Below are 19,783 nucleotides of genomic sequence, written 5' to 3' on the forward strand. Positions count from 1 at the left end.
TGGAACACATCGCATGGAACACGAAAAGATTGGTTTTTAATGATAGGACGACGCAGCGCCTTTGATCTGCGAACGGGCGCTTTAAACTCTTACGAGATGCGTTCGATCGGCGCTATTGTATGTCTCGCTTGCAATTGTGGTGCACCCCTTTTTTGCAATCAAAGTATGCTCGTGTATGCGTGCGACGATGGTGATTACCAGGACGATTCGATGGATCATATGCAATGCGGCCCTGGTTCCCGGTCCCGGTCCCGGTTTTCACTTTATACCACTTGCGGCGCTATCGAACCCCATTCTGTAAAGGATATGCGGCCAGTAAGCCAGACACGCACACAGCAAACGATCGCAAACGCTAGTCACAGGCGGCGGTGTTGTCCTTGCATTCGCGCTGTTGTTGCTAGGGTAACGGATTTAGATTCAGGACATCATCGAAGGGTCACTTTTTCTTCGTATTTTTAGGGGGAAAAGCGGATGCGGTTGAATCTGATCTGAAACGTTGGTGTGCGTAAGACTGGAGGTCGAATCGACCCGACCGTACCGGTTACCCTCTTCTCTAGAACCGAACCGTGTCATGCCGCGCGTCAGCTGGGCTCAAAAGGGACTGTTGTGCGTACTCTGCTTGTGCACACATTCCCAATGGTCGCTGCGATGCTCGGGGACAACAGCAAGTTAAAAAAACGGGGGAAATATAACGCGCTGCGGTTATTGTCCTCTCTCTATATCATTATGCTCTCTGTACGGTCTGATGTTTCACTTCTTCACTCTTGCACACACATGCGATGGTCACGGCAGTAGCGCTACGATAAGGTTCTTTCTTCTGCTCTGTCTGCGTGGTGCTCTGGTGGATGAATGAAGCGGTATAGTTGGTGCCAGACGGGGTTCCTCCACGCAAACGCAACTTCTCACAGACACCGAGTTGCGCAAGCCATACGAAAGGGGGAGGGAAACAAGCGAGACAGTCGGACGGTCTCGTGGCGCTGTGCTCGAGTTCTTATTCTGGGGACATCCCCTGACTGAAATGCCTTATGCGACTGTCACTTCTGATGCTGACAAACTCACAAAAGGTTCAACGTTCGGTTTTTTTTTAGCGAAAGGCATGCGGCGGCGTGCAACAAATTCATCATCATCGCGGCATGCTGTGCGTAAGTCAGTTCCACAAAGTGTGCGTGTCTGGATGTCTACTTTGTTTGTTGGGATTTTGAATCGATTTCGTCCGAGAACCGCGCTCGCTGTGGCAAACGCAAAAACATATTTTTAGGGAAATTTATCACCAAAAACTCCCCAGGTCCGACAGTGGCCCCGAAACACGACATTCATCGATGTTTGCCCACGCGAGCAAATTACCTTCGGCTCGTGATTTACAGTGTTTTACTTCGGCTAATTGAATAAGAAAGGAAAGCGACAGTGGAAAACGCCGAAAATGGTATGCCGCATTTCATCATGTGACGAGGCACGAACCCCCTTTCGGGGTTCACCAACGTCGTCGATTCATCGATATGTTTCGTGCCAAACGACCGTTTACCGGGCGGGCCGGAGAGAAGGCTGGGGTTCGGGGATGAAAAGATGAAGACTCTTACATCCAGTTGGCAGTTGGGTGAGAAAATGTGGCGAACACTGAAACTCCCGGTGAATGTCGCTTGGCCGACCGACGTGCTGCCCCTTCAGCTGGATGCGAGCATTTTCCGGAGGAACGAAGAAAGGAGAACCAATAAACTGTGTAAAACTGTCAGCAAAATGGTGACACGGAATAAAATGATTTGTGGTTCGTTTTCGGTTCTGTAGTAAACGTAGGATCGGTTTCTCATAGCTGAGGCTGAGAACTGACCAAACCATATGCTGCTTTTTTAACCAGTTTGGCTTAAAGTGGGAACCAAAAAAAGGCACTGTATGCCTTTGTTTTCCAACTTCCAAATTGGAAATTCGTAATCTCACTCCTCACACCACGGGTCCGGCAAACATGAGTCATTAATGGCATGACTAATGAGAATAGCAAAGAGGTGGTGGTGATTCATTAGAACAAAATCATTATTTTATGATGTTCTTTTATAACCCATATCCTTCAGACACAGAACACACACAGAGACACACAGAGACACACGATCTACTCGAGCAGGAGCCAATAATGGTCGGATCCGGTGAACACACAAAGGATTTGATGTAGAACAACATCGTTCCAACGCTGCTCGCTACACACTTCTCAAGTAGCACGGACTCACGTACGGTTAAACATGGCACGCTAGCACCGCGCTAGCTCGATGATGGAAGAGCAACGGAAGTCACGGTAGGCCATGATCAATTAATTGCCCACACCCATGTTCTATTTCCGGGACCTCGGATTCGAATTAATCGTAGCAGTCTCTGTGTCAGAAGAGACCACTTCGATGGTGGTTGTTCTCTTTTTGGGGATTTTAACAATAAACTGTACAGTAAGTTTGTTGATAAAAGTGACACAACATTAACTGATGCTTTGAAAAAGAGAATGCTGTAAAGGGATCACACACCACTCTGCACGCCTTTTGCACTGACCACATGATCACAGATACGCTTCTGCTCTGCTCATCGTTGCTTCGCTCGCAAACACCACCTCCCTTGCCACCTTTCTAGGTGTCGCCATTTTAGATATGATTTTCTCACAAAAACCACCACAAAGTTGTATCTTTTTCTTCACAATTTGCTAACTATTTAACTAAAGTTTTCCACAAAACCGCGACCCGAACCGCGTAAGAACGAGCGACACGATCCGAACTGATCGGGCGTTCCGCGAGTTTTGAGCAAAACTTCTCCGAGCTCGGACCCTTTTCGGAAACGGAAAGCAGCGCTCTACAGGCGACTTCGGGCGTGTGCGTTGGGCCCTTCGACCGCCGAGCGTGGCCACCGAGAGCAGGATCAGGTCGGCGAGTTTCCGAGAGAGAGAGACCGGCCGGATGGAGAGCGATTTCGAACCGAAACAGAACCGGATGAGAGAACCGCATGCGTTCTGTACAAGTGCGTACGGTGGTAGTACAGAGTACGAGACAAGGGAAAAAGACCGACCGAATGGTTCTTGCTAGACTTCCCCCACCGGGGGTGGCCACAGTGGTGGGTGGGTGAAGTATGATTTGTGTGATTGGTAGCTGCGTCGCAGGCCACCGGCGCACCCAACCTCTTACGCCACCACTTGAGACGCCTTGATGCCGCCGCCCGGAGCACTAATAATGTCTACTACTAAAGCCATGATTCGACCTCTGCGCCATCGTCCGACGTCCATGCATGCGTGATTTTTGAGGTTAAATACGCTGGATCTCAAGTGGAGTGACAGGGAGTTAATCCAATTGGATTACCGAGTACGTGTTTGAATCACGCCGCAAATGTGTTTGCTGCTCTGGTTTGGCGCATGTTGATGGTTCGCTTCTTAGCTGCGAAGACTGTTCAGCGTCTACGGTGGACTTTGATACAATGAGAGTTCCCCAAAAATGGTTCATATAAAAGAGAGAGAACGAACAAAGCACTTACGACCCTTGGAAAAATTCGCTTGGATTGGAGTTTTTCCCCTGACCAACCGGACCACTATTTCAATTATGTTCAGTAAGCAAAAGTTCCGCCAGCTCAACACTCATTAGCTACGCCAGCAGTGTTGCTGCGGTAAAAATGGATGAATCGTTTGGGATGTGGGCATGGATTGTGGGGTTTTTGTGCGGTGAAAACTGCTGGTATCGATGTACCGGTCATTACCGGGGAAAAGGGAACTATTAATTATCGGGGTAATTGCGAGCACTGCTCCGAGTATCCTGTTTTTGATAATTATATAGAACCGAAACTTTATCATTTTTCGGTGTGCCTTTTTGACTAACGAGTCCGAGTCCGCAGGGCGTTGCATGATAACTTTAGGTATCAAATATTTTAACAACGAGTAAACGTAATTTGCATCGGTAAGTGTATCTTTTTCGTTAATTATTTTAAAGTGAATACATACTAAAGACTAAACTACCATACAAACCAACATTGTTGCAATCCCGGTCAACGTGCTTACCTGAAACGAAAGAGGAAGCGGAAAGAAATTTAATAACACTGTCCAAAACACTAAATTTAATTAACTGTTTGCATTTGCCATTCCAATTTGCACCTGGACGAACGACGCGAACTGCGACGGAAAGGTGCAAACAACTCCAACTTCAACTCCAACCCAACGGTCGTTGTGAGAGCGAAGAGGCAAAGATGTCCACATCCGCTAAAGCTCTTTTGCTTTAGCGAAAACCAAGAACGATTCTGCTGTCGTGCATTGGTCTTTTGTTCTTGTCGATTCCCGGTGGAGCAATTTCTGCAACTGCAGTTGCGCTTTTGGCAACTGTCCTTCTTTTCCGGGACGAGATACCTGCGACGTGGACGTTCCGGTGTTCCAATCTTGACCCACCACTTTCTCCTAGAGCGAGCAAGGCAAGGGTAATGAAGTGCTCTCCGGGGAGTCAGGTTCGGCACGGTACGAATTGCGTACTGCAATATGCAGAAGCCATGCCACTTTTCTTCTAGTGCGGACCTTGGTTTCGGGTCGCATGACGCTACCCGGTTTGTCATAATCAATTCCCAATGCAGGTAACTTGCGCCGAATCACGTCGACGAGAAGGACCCAGGGTAATGTTTGAGTAGGATGTTCTTTCTACCATTTGAGGAGCGAAACTATGGTTATAATCAATCAGGAGTTTGATTTCTACGAAACTTATTCTATTATGTTTGAAAATAAATTTCGTTCGCTGGATCCGATAAATTAAAGAAAACGAAATGTATCACAAATCCAAGCGATATCTTATCGAAAAACTCAACGCTCAATCAGTCGCAATAACTGAAACCGAATCGGCTGCGAGCGCCCATTTGCTGTGTGGCCCCGACAGAAGATGTAGATTATGATGGTCTCATTTGCAAGCATAATCAGTTGGAGCCGTCTTTGGACTGAATGCTACCGTCCGGGGGATCCGAAGGCCTTTTTTCTGTTGCGGTATTTTGTAGCGCAGGTAAGCGCTTGGAATGGCCCAAAATTCGTGCCGTGCACTAACGACGGCGAAGGAGCAAAAGGAACACCCGGGTAGAAAGGTGGAAATAGTTTCCCGCAGATTCCTCGCACGAATTTCCCAGCTAATTTACATAGCGCGCTTCTCGTGCTCTACGCCTGGGGGGCTTTATAACAGTATACTTTTCCTTTTGTGGAACAACAAACCGTTGTGAGTGCATTACCGTAGCTGTGACTGTTTCTCATTATTTGCCTTTTTATTTACATTTTGCAATGGGTGGAAGTGGAATAAATTTTCAAAATGCGCCACTTGTTCCCGGCCTAGAGCCTAGAGTGCGGTCTGTATGTGACGGTTTCCATACGGTAATTGGAAAAATGGTTCCCGCTAATGGTAATGGGTGTAAATTTAGAGCTTTACGAGTGCGCTATGCTATACTTTCGCATCCGCCAGAGTTGCTACAGCGACGCGACCGAACATAATATTTCGAGTGAGCGATAAATTTATGTGCCACTAATTACAACGAGAACCGAGTAACGAGTGGTGTGTTTGGGGCATTTGTTTAGGGCTAGGTGGTCCATTTGCCTAATTTTTCAACTAACACAAATGGATCATAAAGTAGTGTGGAGCGAAACTGGAGTACTAAGCGTGTCCCAATCCTTTCGGTGATGTGCACACGTTGTTGTACTACAGGTCCATGCGGCACCGATGGAAGTAACACTATGGAAGTCTAGCCGCATCTAATGCAGAAGCGACAAAGGCGATCGATAGTGCTTTACTGCGACTTTTCCACTGGGAATGTGTTTTACGAGACACACGGACGTGTGACCTTCTGTAGGTGACGGAGCGGAAAATGGATAGCGTATCCCTTCCGGACGGTGTATTCTGGTACTGTATGTCGACACGGCACAAGATGATTTGTGGATTGTCTGAGAGGAAAAAGACTTTACTTTTAGTCAAGAGATAGAATTATACACTCTAGAGTAGCAAAACAATAAGAAACACGTCGTAATGACATGCTATCCAGCAACAGAAAGCAGTTCGATTTGAAATACCCTATGTGGGGTACCCAGAGGTGAACTTTGCTCAACTGCCATCCGGTGTCACATTATCCGTGCTGCAAATGTGCTGTTACTAGTGTCGCAACTAGAGGCAAGCAGGCGCAGAGGAGACCACGTGGAAGGACTTTTTGCAGCTCACTTTTGACGTGCCCTCGGAGGAGGTGGAAAACCCATCAGGAAATAAATACATTCGTTGGCAGCCGCGTGCCACCGGTTCCACGGCTCCGGGGCTAAGGATATTACTTTATGTTCCGGTTTTGCGTTATCGTCGTTCACGCTGGATGGACGACCGAGACCGAGCATCGAGAAGGGTAAGTCCCGGTGGGATGCCGTGAGATCCTGAGCAGAGGATCCTCAGTTTGCCATCAGTTTAATGGGATGGGGTCAAAAGGGGAAGCACAAGACGAGACGCCTGGTGGCTGGAAGCTAGTGGGATAATGTTTCATTGCTCTCGCCATCCGTCTCGCTCATCTCCATTCGTCGGTCTTCTTCAGAAGTCGATTCACAAGGACCATTGCCAAAGCTGCAGTGGAACTGCACCAGCAGCACCAGTATCCGAGAATAGAAGGATCCAGTGAGCGAGACCAATGGCAGATAACTTGCTGCTGGATTACTGCATACGACGGTGCTCCGGCATCTTCCTACCCCACGCACCAGCACGAGCCACGGCGAGATGAAGATGCATTTCCCAGCAGTGCGATACAGTCAACCAGGCAGGCAAGCCGGGTGTTTTCGTGAGAAAATTGGCTACCCAAAACGGATGGAAAAGTTGGATTTTTATCGCAAATAAATGGCAAGGAATATAAGAGCCTGCATCGTTTCACATCGCTGCCGAGTGCTGCCGAGACGAACTTTATGTCGCCCACATGGAGTTGGATGAGTTTTATTTTCTTTTCAGAGGTCCAGCGGAAGAGGATTGCTGCCAGACGATTGACCGGCTGTGATTGTGCCTGAATGCGTCCGAGGTGCATGAAGCGGTGGAACATAAAACATTTTCTACGTCCTTCTGGGTCCTTCTGTTCTTACGATCCTTGCAGCTTGGGAAAATGGCAGTGCCTGGAAGCGTGGCCATACCTGTCGTCGTGCTCCATGATGTAATCGCAATGGTAAGAAACGATTCAATTAAAGCAAATCGTCTGGAAATTGAAAGCTGCTACCGGTGGCAAATCAATCGTCGTATGTTTTGAGAATTGCACCAAACAGAAGAAGAAAAGAAACGGAGACGATTTGTCGCCATTAAGTGGTTGTCATGTTTTGGGGGAAAAAACTGTCAAGAACAGCCGGTTATGAAGTAATTGGAAAGTTTATCGGTAGAACACAGAACACTGCTTGACGAGCTGGAGCACCGCTTTTGTCAGTGCGATTTGTCAACGAATCGCAGTAACCTGAGTGCAGTTTATCTTTGACGTAACGTCAAACGTTTAAAAAAAGACAGAAGATCTTACTTCATCTCAGTAACCTACGCTTTAGCAGAGTTTAGTCTTATAGAAAGTTAACAGAAGGAATTATGACAGAATTTTATGAATTTTATGATTAAAATAATAAATACAATTCAATATTGATTGATTTTGTTTCCTTTTTATGCTTTTTTATGGCTTTTATGTTTCTTTGGTAATCGCTGCCATGTTGAGGTAGCATTTCGATTTTTCATAAGCAATTTCCGAAGTCAATATTCAACCATCACAAAACATTTCTCCTAATTGAACTAATTGCTGTGTTACAAAGTGGTTTTGAGTTGTGTCTATTTATCACACGACACTGGTTTTCTGGTTCCTTCTAGCTCCATACCAACAAAATCTCCACTAAGCCGATCTGGTAACGTGGTTTGCTGACTGATGACGGATATCTGAAATACTCGAAATAACATTCGAACATCAGAGTCACCGACTCCATCGTCTGGTTTGTTCTGGGATCAATGTTGCTCTTGTGAATTTTCACGCATTTTCTCTCCTCCTCCTTTACGGTTGATTTTCCCTGGCATCATACACTTGGGCTTCCATAAACATCCCTTTCGTGATGTAGCCGTTAATCATCGTGCATAACCCTGACAAGTGGTGAGCAATAAAATGCACGAAGTAAAACAAAGCCAACATGAAATCCCTCGCTGCCGTCACTAACACGTCTGTAGCAGCTTAACAAATTAGGTGTAAGCAGGGAAAGAATCTCCAGAAGACCGACCTGTGTGTGCTACAGTAGCAGTCCCCCTTTTTTGCCGACCAAATCCTCTGCTTAGTTGACACCAGTACGGGCAGGGGTAGGACCGAGAACGCTGTGGCCCTTCAAATCACGCCACCAATTTTCAAAAAAGCAAAACACATCCAACATCTCAGACACATGGTGCGGTGCTCCATCACTGCCGCCTTGATGGTGCCCGGGACCAGATTTATAAATAAAATCCACTTCAGAAGAGGCAAAATAAGAATGTCGCCGTCGTCGTCGTCGTCGTCGTCGTCGTGGCCACGACACCTTTTCTTGTGGTTATTTACTTTTCTCCTACTCCGCTCACTCATTGCACCGGCACACGCATTACCGAAGTGTGACAAACTTCACGCCCCGTTGCTTGATTCGGGCCTTACCGGGCGACTCCAATTCGATCCAGTTATTACTAAAGATTCGCCCGCGGGGAGGGGGAAAAGCGGAACGCTGGCAGACGTTCGCACGCGAGACGACGCCAGACCGACGGCGGATGCCGTGGTTTGGGTTTTCCCCGACGATTCACGTCGTCATCTCTTCGTCTTCGGTTGGTTACGGTGCCAAAATGACGATGCAATAGTCGGCGGAGTGACGGAGTTTCACAATTTCCTCCACCTAGTGGCGTGTGTCGAATGTGGATTAAATCCTCCCCCCCCCCCCCCTCCCCGGGACCCAGGTCAGACTATCGAAGCGAGGGAAAATTAATTTATTTCCACCCGTCACAAGTGGTCCGACTGCGATGACGATTAAAAGAAAAGGCGATTTGACGAAACAACCATTCTGAACGTCAGGCGACAGTGGACGTCGCTTGTTAGGGAAAATTCAATTAAAACGTAAAAAAAAAACTGATATCTGCACGGATCTGCGCCAGCAATTGATACGTAATCATGAAGGATGCTTAATGTCCACGACAGCGACATGAGACATGAGTATTCTGTTTCGCTTAATTTACGATCGACCATGAGCCATGGTTTCGGCTTTCTCGATGCGTCGTCGTGGTCGTAGAGAGGATATTCACCCGTAAGACGCCACTTGACGCCAGAATTGATGATTGGTTTGGTTCTGGTTTACGAATTACAATGTTTCAGATGTCAGATTTGGAGTGATCAACATTCGCATCATGGTGATATCTGTCTTGCAGTTGTTGTAACCAGAGAAACCTTGACTCATTTTCGCTGTTATTCTAATGAAAACGCTTCCAATCAACTTTGTAGACAGTGGCTGCGTTTATTACAGTTATAATCATTAAAATGTACTACGATCTAGAAGAGTTGTTAAAGTATTAGATCATTAGAAGAGCATTTTTTTGAGGCACCTACAATCCATGTTCAACAAGCTGTCTGCAGAGAATTTCAAACAGTTTCTACAAATGACTCCCAATCCGTCTTCTCCTTCGAACAAAACATCAGTCGACTGTCGATTGCTCAATTTTTCATGTCAAATTGCTGGTGTTATGATAAATCGTCGCCCAGTTTACTAGCCCAATGGTACCGTTGGTGTTGTTAACCTTTCTCCGTGTTATTCTTCCCCCGTAAATCCTTCTCACACGACTCACAAAACTAAATCCACCGCTTACATAAGGTGGATTAGGGGTATTAGGAAGTGTGATACGGCCAAAGTTTGATCGCCCAAAGTCTCCGTGAGAGGTGAACCGTGTACAACGCGAGATCATGCTGTGCTCGGCGGCCAACGATGATGATGGCCGTGGCGGTTGCGGTGGCGGTGGTGTCGATGGTAAGGATGCATACATAATTCGAGTAACGTGTTGTCCACGGCGTGAGGATCAAGGGCTCCGAGGATAGTAGTGGATGGTTCTGTCCGATGAGTAAAAAGGGGAAGCCAGCAGTCTGGCCGTCGGCCAACTCTGTCGCCAGCGATGTCGAGGATGCGGGTGAAATGGCCGGATTCAACCGGAACCAACTGGCTGCTGCTGGCGAGTCTCGTGTCTCGCCAGCATTTTGTTTTGGCACAACTTCCCTTCTGGCCTGAGTCATGGACCTGTTGTGGTTACGCTGTCGGCGTCGTCATCGTCGTCTGCTGGTCGTCGCAAATGATGGGTGGACAAAACGTGGACAGTTGACGCCATGCGAACGCTCTCCGAATACGAGCAAGGGACTTGCTTTTGCGAGAGAAGAACATGGAAGCATGAAAAACACATAACAGCACACGGTACGCGGTCGATATGAGCCAAACGGTGCGTCGGAAAATGATTGTAATGTGTTTTGCTGCACGGTATCGACGGGGCTTTAGTGTTTGCTACATGTGCTACCAAGAGGAAGATGTGTAATGTGATTCGAGATATTCATCTAAATGGCCCCCGATTTGTCTTAAAGCGTTGGATTTTATGTTCAATGCTTGCTGCAATTAATAGGTGATGCTGGCTGGCGTTGCAGACGTACAAATAGTAGTCCAATAGCCTCTCCAGAGAGTATAATGTGTTTTAATTTTCTTATCCTAGGTTGCACTTTTACCAGCTCTACAATCTCTCGCAACATAACGAACCACGAACTAGTTACCGTGCGGAAACTGTGCGGAATTCGGTTATCGGAACAAAGTTACTCCCATTCTAATGTAGGAGATCGCTATCAGCTACTCGCGATAATACGGTTTGCTCTTGATATCGATTTAACAAACTTTCACGGTGTGCTCGGTGAAACAACGTCCTTTCTTGGAGTGCACTGCATGTCAGTCAGTGGTATCGATCGAAGAGGTAGTTTCTTTTCGAAATTATATCCTTTTTATCGGTCCCCAGAAGGAGTTTGGAAGCTATTCTTCAAAAGTGCGCAAGGTACGCGCAATATGCTCATTATTTTGTAGCTACCATGTGCGATGCTCTGCTCTGTCATGCTCTACTCTCTCGCTCGATATCGTTTCGTACCCACCAGCGCACTATTCATCGCGGTACCGGCGCATAAAAGTGAAGGAAAACTTTTGCTCCTGTCATCCCTTTTTTCGAAATTGAATTTGTTGAAAAGGAAATGTTTTCTTCCCTTCTTGTTCGCCTCGACTGGAAACCGTCAATAGAACCGCGCGGCCGGAGCTGCCACAAGAAACAAAAAGGACGTGGTGGCAAAAGGGCGGCGTGAAGGCGTTCCATTGCAAAGGCGATGACGATCGCATCGCGGGTTAAGTTCAATAAACGTAAGCGTACTGTCACCGGCCTTTCACGTAGGGGCTGCTCCGTGGTGCAAACGATCTCGGTCGGTCATAAACTCCGGTCGGTGGCAGCAGATAGCCGAGCCAGGCACGACCTGACCTGGCCGACGAGAGGTGAAACGAAAACTTTGCCCACTAACGACCGTAAGGATGTCAGGCTCGGTGGTGGAACATTCTCATCGATTTTGTCGATTCCTCGGCTCGAGTTCTAACTGCTGGACGAGTGAAATGTGCTGTGGGACACCATGTTCCGAACCAAAAAAAATAAAAAATAAAAAAACGGTGAAAAGAGAATGGAAATTCCATTGCGAGTTAAACGGAACGGCGTTCGATGAAAAAAGCGAGAGAAACATATTTTAACGTTTCAGGTGTGGACGCAATTTGGTTTTTGTTCCGTCGCTGAATGGAGAGACTGTCTTATCAACTGGATAAGACGTTCCGGACAACAAAGGCGTCTTATCTAGCCTTATCCCTTAGGGCCACGAAGGAATAAAGTGAAAAAAAGATGAATATTTCCAAAGGGGGTTCAATGTCCTCTTTTGTATGCTTCGAGCACCAGTGGGCTGGATGAATCCTGGCGGATCGGGAAATCCCGGAAGGAGCTTGGAATAATTAGAATGTAGGTCAAGGCTAAAGGCCACAAGTCCCACCGCGATGTGAACACCGATGGGGGTCTCAGCGGTTTTTGATGTTCTCTTTCAAGTTGATGGTGGTGGTGGTGAAGGTGTGGAGTGAAAAGCTTTCCGTGACTTTCCTCTCACCGATTGGACCTCACTCTCTCTCTCTCTCGTTCTCATGGTCGGAATTTCCCAGTCTTTTACACCCTTCCGTCACCCCAATGTTTACCTTATCTCATAGATCCCGCGACATATTGCTGTTTGCTAGTTGGGCGTCCGCTGCGATGGAAACAAGTGCGATCGCATACGAGGGCGAATCCGTGTTGGATGATGGTGGGGATGATGACGAGGAAGATGATGATGCCCGATTGCTATTCATTGACACATCACACACCCGGACACACTTTGAGGAAATGAAATACCACGCCACTAGGAATAAACAATAGAGGAACACTTTGTGGGAAACGGCACATCATGGTTTTGCGAGTGGATTGGAGCGAGACACGCGGTTTAGTGATGAAGAGAGCACGATGATTTTGCTCTTTTCGGAGAGCGAGAAAAGCTTTTTTTGGGGGGGGCCGGAGGGGAGGGGGAGCTTTGCGAAGGACATCAGTCTGTTTGTATGTGCGCCTTTCTCACTTGCTTGCTCATCCTGGTAGACAACGTGTTTCGTGTTCTGGGATTCTTAATCTTTATTTAGCTGACTCAATGTCGTCCAAATGGAACATCGTAAGTCGCTTTTACGATTGAAGTTTATAAAGACAAATAATAGCAATTGAATTGCTTCCATAAGTCATATCTTTCTGCACATGTCAGGGGCGCATGGAATAAAATTGAAAATGGAGCTTCTACCAAATCCTGACTGACTACACAGAGACTTTGGTCTCCCATTCACCACTTGCAGTGAAGCAGTTGTAGTAGCGTAACCGCTCGTACTTGCCGTCTTGCCTGCTACGGTTTTGCGCAATCGATCACCAACACAACCGTACGCAACGATTCCGGGAAAGGGATTCCGTCACGCGTGGTAACACTTCGTCAGGATGAAGGGCGAAGGACGCTGGAAACGGAGCGTCGAACAGAAATACAGCTTGGTTTCTACTTTTGTGGGGAAAATGTGGCGATTGTTTGAAGATATTCCGGAACATTTTGCTTCACAAAAGCCGGGATATTGAAACGCGAGACGTGTCATTACATTTCTACCTTAGTAGGCCAATCAAATCATCAAAATCATTTCTCAGTTGGCTCTGTCAGAGTGTCCAGGAGCAGATGTAGAAAATTAGAAGGAATATGGAAAGGAGACTCCACTCGATTCTACACTTTCGTTGTTGTTCTTTCGTCCGAGCACGATGACACTGCCAGACAAACCGGAAACTGGCACGATTCGCGTTGCTCGCGATGGATGATGCTTCCTCACTCGCTAGCTACGGATTGGACACATGCACTTGCACACATTCCACAGCCCACTTTTCAGTCTCAAAACAACACCGGAAGCAAACGAAACAATAGTTACCGCGGATAGGAAATTTGGGGAAATCGATGACGGCAAACTTGGCGTACCTACAAAACGTTCATCAAACTTGGCTAGACACGCAACCGACCGCCGTTTGTTTCACTGTTTCGATCTTCGACGGCCGTACGCCACGTAGTATGTGTGCGTGCGTGTTCCTTTCACAGCGGACTCGTTGCTCGTGTATTTGTGTGCGTATAAGGACGCACACCACCAAGCAGGCATTTCCAAGGAACGGAAAGGCGAATTGTCAACACGAGGCTTGCTGGCGTTGAAGGAAAATCTTTCACCTTTTTCCAGCACTCTCTCTTTTTAAATGCTTCTCGGAAAGTCACGCAACTGTCCCGTAAATTTCAAAATCCTTCAATTGTCTCGCTCTCGAAAGGGAGATTTTTTTTGGGTAGACTTTCACCCTCCCAACCCTTCGCCTCACCAGTCTAGGCTGAGTTTTGTCTGTCGATTTTTCCTGCCCGCAAGGATGTGTTAGTGTAGGGGACCGTGTTCTGGAGGGGGGGGAACAACAAGCCTTTCCCAAGACAGGCCCCCCTAGGTGTGCATGTGTCCGTAATTCGCTCCGCTTCTGCGCACAACGGTGTATGAGTATGAGGGTTTTCCTTCACCCAAAAGGGGAGGGGGATGGCGATGGGCGAAGGATTCAGTGGAAATCGCGTAGCCTGCAACTGACAGCACCATGTGACGGCAAAACGTGCAAAACGGTCACTCGAAAGAAAGCTCTGCGGTTTGTAGGCTTGAAATGAAAGCTTTGGAATTTCCCAGGACACGAATTTTCCAGGACACTATCTACTTACTGCGTTAAGTATATCGCTTAGTAGTTCGTTTAAAATGACCGATTTTTCGTTTTATGTGTTCCAGCTGCAGGTTGTTTTACTTTTGGTATCCGAGTTTTATATTACGGTTTGATAAAATTCCCCTTTTTTAGTAAACTTATAAATACATTGATATCGCATCGTTTGATTTATGATTAAAAGTGTAACTGAATCCCAAGGTACGCAACCTCCATCCATAACATGGAAAAAGGTCACATGTTTGTTTAGGACGCTGTTTACTTTTAATCATTCGCAACGATTGGCTTTAGCATGCTGGTGTTTGAAGGGGTGCTTGTTCCGTTGAGCATGAGAGCATGGCAAAGATGTAGGTTATAACAACATTCCTTCTGACTGGCTCATAAATCATTCACGAGCTAAAAAATACTCTGTAAGCCATTGGAATGGCTTGAAAGAAAGACTTACCTTATCTTCGGCTTCATCAGCGCGTTCCTCGGCTTCTATGACGCGCTGCTCCAGCTCCGACAACTGAAACGAGATGGATAAAACAATAAATTAATCGCAAAACTCAGGATATGAGTAGTAACATTAGGCAATAGATAAAAGGAGGAGCATCAACGCTTTCAAAGTTTGGTGTCCAATGTACCATAAAACTATTGGACTGAACCTTTTGATAATCATAACACTTTATCAGAACACTTTATTTTTATTTCTTTGCAAAAAATCTTCATAAATAAGCCTTTTCTTTCCTGAATTTACCCTTTTTCATATTTTTGTTGGGTGAGTGTGGTGAGATATGTATGAATTCACCACCTGGTTGACTTGCAAGCAAAAACATAAATTGCGTTCAACATTGTACTCAATCTCATATTCACCACGAGCATAAAAACACGAGCCAAAAATGAACATAATTTTATTGAAAGGAGCGCGATGAAAAATATGTTTAAAATTGTCACAAAGCAAATAAAAATACCTCATTAAAACGATGGAAAAAACATGTTTATCCACAGCTCAATAAGTAATAACGTACTTGAGCTAACAGAAGGAAAATTCATTTATAGTCTGACAGAAACTTTCCAATAAAAGGGTCGAATCGATCAAAGATTGTACACCAAAGATATTCACTTGAAGGTAACTTATACAACTTAACCCACTGCTCCTTGCCGTATGCAGTTTGCTTCTTATGAAAGTGTTTTTGGGAACAGAAACATCGTCCAGCTCATCGCATGATGCCAGGCGATTTTCCGCCTCTTTTGCCACTATTTCCATAGCTCCGAATGCTGCTGCTGCTGCTGCTGCTGCTACTGATGACGATTGCAATTAGTGTTAATTAAAATTTTGTTTCGTGTTTAACTTGATTCTCCGAGTCGTGTTGCCGTGTATTCGGTGTGGCGCTGGTATAAACAATTTTGGCACTTTTCTCCAGCTTCCCCCTTCCCCTGACCTGCCGTTCACCATTCATGTCCGGTGGGCGGTATAAGATGTCGTTGGAGAGTTTTTCTCTCGTTTCCATTCACAAACCCACCACACCACACTAACAAAGGCAAATGCTAACCTACGACCCTAGGTCGCGCTATATGGACGACAGTTAGACGAAGTGGGGAGCACCGTATAGAGTGAAAGCAAAATTTAAACTAATGATCAACACTAGCGTTCCAGCACCATTCATAGATTCTGCCTTTTGCAGCTCGGAAAGTGGTGACCACGTGAATTGGAACGTTCCTTTTTTTGGGCAGGAATTTTTCACAGATTCCCTTACAATAAAGCATCTTCGCAGGGCTAATGGCTTCATCATGCGGTGAGTGAGTGGGTAATTAAGGAGGAAAAGACTCATTTAATGCATTTTCCGCAGAAAAAAACGGGTCGAAGAAAGGATCCAGGAAGTGCGGCCGAAGTGATATTAAATTAATTTTAACAATTGAAGCATCCCATCATGACTCAACCCTGGGGGTCATTAGGTGGCCAAAACGAAACTTTAACGGATGATTTATCGGCAAAATCGTGCCACAAAAGTGGTAAAAGTACTAGGCGTTACTCGTTTGCTGTTCCAACGCAAACCTAGCGCCGCTGGCACGGACGCACCCCCTACCATCCCATTCACTTGTTGCCAGCAATCGGTTCCGGTGGTCGGTTGCAAAAATACAATTATGCGTACGTGCGCCTGTCAGCCTGATCCGACTCACATTACGGGCGGTGCGGCCACAAATCATCTCGAAATCAGCTCGCGGATCAACGGAAATGCGACGCGGAACAGGTACACAAGTTGGAATTACACATTTTGCCTCGAATTTCCTTCGCCCCGAGGCATGTACGGGGTGCAAAGAGAGTGAAAGAAAAATTCCACCATCCACTCCGGTTCCCACCATCACCACCATCATCATCATCAACGTCGTACGTCAATTTTACGCTGGTTAGGATTTTGGCTGGTTAGCAATCGGGCCCCACACCATCAGCACACACCACAACAACAGGTTGGTTTCGGAAAGGAAAGGAAAAACTCCCGCTACACCCTGTTACGGTCAAGAGATTGTATCACGACTTCCAGCCTCCGGGCCTCCACAACTCCGACGGGACCGGGAAAGAAATGTAATTATTCAGGTTCACTTACCTAAACCGAAACCAGCATCTTATTCCTGCGCTAAAGTGTTTCCGGCTTAAACGGACGGAGCGGGAAGGAAGAGGAAAACCAAGTTGCTTTTCCGATCCCTCTCTCGTGATGGTGTGTTCAGGCGGGTTCTTTTTTTTGTCAAGTGGTGAGAGTTGCGATTGATTTTCATCGTAAAGTCGCATTAAAGTGCTTGCCGGGTGTTGAAGGGTCTGTGGTTTTTGGTTTGCAGGAAGCGAAAAAAGGCAAACACTAACTACATGAAATCATCGCAACGCAACGCAAAATCAATTTCTAATTGCATCACTAACGTAGTAAATTCAATTACAGAGCATAAGTTATATTAAATAATACTAATGATATTAGCATAGCTTGTAGACGGCCATGTCTTGGCATGCTATGCTTGGGAGATGTGGATTTTGTAATACAGAACAGAGAAGTTTCCAAATTCATAGCATTCTTAGATGAAATGGTTTTTACACGAAGTAGGCAAAGTCCTAGTGAACCTAGTAGGACACTTGCATGACATTTCAAGCAATGTTTTGTACAATAAACAACATATTGATATTCAGAGTATGGCGCTACATTTCGTGTAGAAACACTGGCACTTAGCAGCGGGATGAGAGGACAAAAAGATGAATAGCTCACTTGCGCCGAGTAGAAACAAATCACACGTCATATGTTCTAAACAACACTTTTTCCGCTAACCAGAAAAAACAAGCCTTCCCAGCCAACAAAAAAGGTTGCAGCAGGCCCTCCAATCATTCCGAGGAGCCATCATTGCTCGCGTGGGAGCCACCGCCATATGCGGGCCAGATGTTTCACCTTACTCAGCATCATCGCGCCGGTTATGAGTTGGCGCGCAACCCTCCCTAACCTGCTGCCAAGGGTACCTGTGTTCGATTACGTCCGGGTTACATGGGGAAACAATGGTGGCCTACCCGGCATTGCTTTTTTGAAGGATGTACGAAGAGGCTTTTGTACGTTTTGGGGGGGTGCAACCGTTTTGTTGGCATATCATTAGAGCCCACATTCCGGCAAGGTTCCCCTCGGATCTTCCTTCGCAGCACTCATCGTTACGCGCAGCGTAACAAAATGGTGGAACAGAAGCCTTTTTGGTGGAGGAATTCCGAGGACGCCCCGGGTGTTGCGGGTGGAAAATCTATTTTGATGAATGTTTCCCGTCAAATCTGGAGGGATAGAAAGAGTTGCCTGCCATTTCTCGACAAACCACCGAGCGTTCTAGTGTGCTCTGACTAGTTACTCTGCGAGGAAACAATGAACGAAATGTGCGTAAGAGCTGGCAGCTACAGGAACAACACGAGGCACGAGAAAATGGATTTTTCACCATTTTCAAAGACACACGCACACAGAAACTGCGCCCCAGGAACGCTGACAAGATGATGGATGAACAAGGGAGGAAAAAACAAAGGGCCGAGGGAGAAAAGTAAAATGGCAGGCACAACCGGTACGCGTTTTTTTGGGTGGGAGCCTCTGTTTCGAGTAAGAATTTCGAATCGACGCAGTGAGTATCGCCCTTTTTGTCGGTGCAGTGGGGGAGCGATGGTGATGGTGGATCCAATTTTCGTTAAGTAAACAGTCACAGACGTCAGGACGCATCGTTGCGTCGGTCGGTGATAAGAAGAGGAACGACGGGGAGGCGCACGTTCTCTAAGTGATGGGTTTCGTTTGTTCTTGTCAGTTTTGTTGTGCAAAAGGAAAGCAAGAAAGAAAGAAAGCAAGCCATGGCAAGCGGATGGCTACCGAACACGCAGAAGCTACAATTATGACAGGAGCTCATCATTATCCTGATAAGCTGCGTTGAGCTCTCGGGCGTAGAGAGACAGAGAGAACTGACATTCAAAGTGAAGCGCGGGATCAGTTTTTTAGAGTGCGTGCGACAGTAAAAGATTGGAGCTCGGTTGTGCCCGGAGCCGAATTCATTGTCTTTTGTTGACGAAAATAGTGAAGAGAGCAGCTTACGAGAAGTAATGCAGTGCAACTATTTTATAAATTGTTTTTTCATGCTCGGTGTTCCCATGGCGATCGTTACTTTTTGGACGAAAGTTTATTAAAAAGAATTCCAGACCTTTTCTAATTGTGCCGAATTCCTTTTTCCATTTATTTTTTCTGTTGAAAGACGATCGAAGTAGACACTTCGATTGAGAAAATAAAGACGAAACAGAGAGCGATTACCTTCGCGATCCGCTTCTATCTTCGCCATCTGACACCCTCCTCGTATTTCAGCTAACTTTGTGCCAATGGAGTAACTTGATTCCCCCGTTCTCTGTTCGCATCGTACGCTGTTTCTCAACAAGTGGCCAAAAGAGTACGCCTGACTCGTACCATTTCATCATACCAACCGCTCCATGACAACCGGAATGATATAAACTCTACTCGGAGCGTTCTGCATCACTGAGCTCCCCCTTGCTCGGAGTAATTTCCATGGAAACGAGCTGGCTTGCTTTGTCCGAGCGAACCCCCTAACAACGCCTAGCTACCAGCGACGGGGTTGCGCTCGTCCATCAAACCCAATTCTTACGGGAAATGACAGAACGGCAGAATCCCTTCACGTCCAGACGCTCCAATTTCACAGTTTTACATCCTTGCCCGTCCCGTTCCGTCAGGCCATTGGGTGCGGAATGAAAAGAGAGATCAAACAAAGCGGGCTACAATTTGATAAATTTAATTCACTTGGTGTCTCTGCATCCTTCGGAGCATTCAAGCTGGAGAGTCGCAGGAAATAGTAGCGATGGTGGTGTTGGTCTAGGACATGGCATCCTTTGGCGATTTGTTGTGTCTAACAAAAGGGTTGTCTCGCTAGGGATACTAGAGGATTCTACTGCTTGGATTCCGGCCCCAAAAACACTTCGAAAAAGT

General features: G+C 46.5%; 1 protein-coding gene across 11 annotated transcripts in view; it reads right to left on the reverse strand.

Moving 5' to 3' along the window:
* LOC126569315 (uncharacterized protein CG43867) overlaps positions 1–19,783 on the reverse strand; it is a 158,578-nt gene that overhangs the window by 18,459 nt on the left and 120,336 nt on the right. For 8 of the 11 annotated variants that reach the window (XM_050226306.1, XM_050226302.1, XM_050226304.1 and 5 more), the window contains exon 5: positions 14,764–14,826. In XM_050226306.1, coding sequence (XP_050082263.1) covers positions 14,764–14,826 — 63 coding nt within the window. Of the gene's footprint in view, positions 133–2,526; positions 2,737–12,235; positions 12,304–14,763; positions 14,827–19,783 lie in introns of those variants that run through there. The other 3 variants (XM_050226309.1, XM_050226307.1, XM_050226308.1) reach the window with 3 other exon arrangements.

The sequence above is a fragment of the Anopheles aquasalis genome, chromosome 2, assembly GCF_943734665.1.
Source record: "Anopheles aquasalis chromosome 2, idAnoAquaMG_Q_19, whole genome shotgun sequence".
Lineage (NCBI taxonomy): Eukaryota > Metazoa > Arthropoda > Insecta > Diptera > Culicidae > Anopheles > Anopheles aquasalis.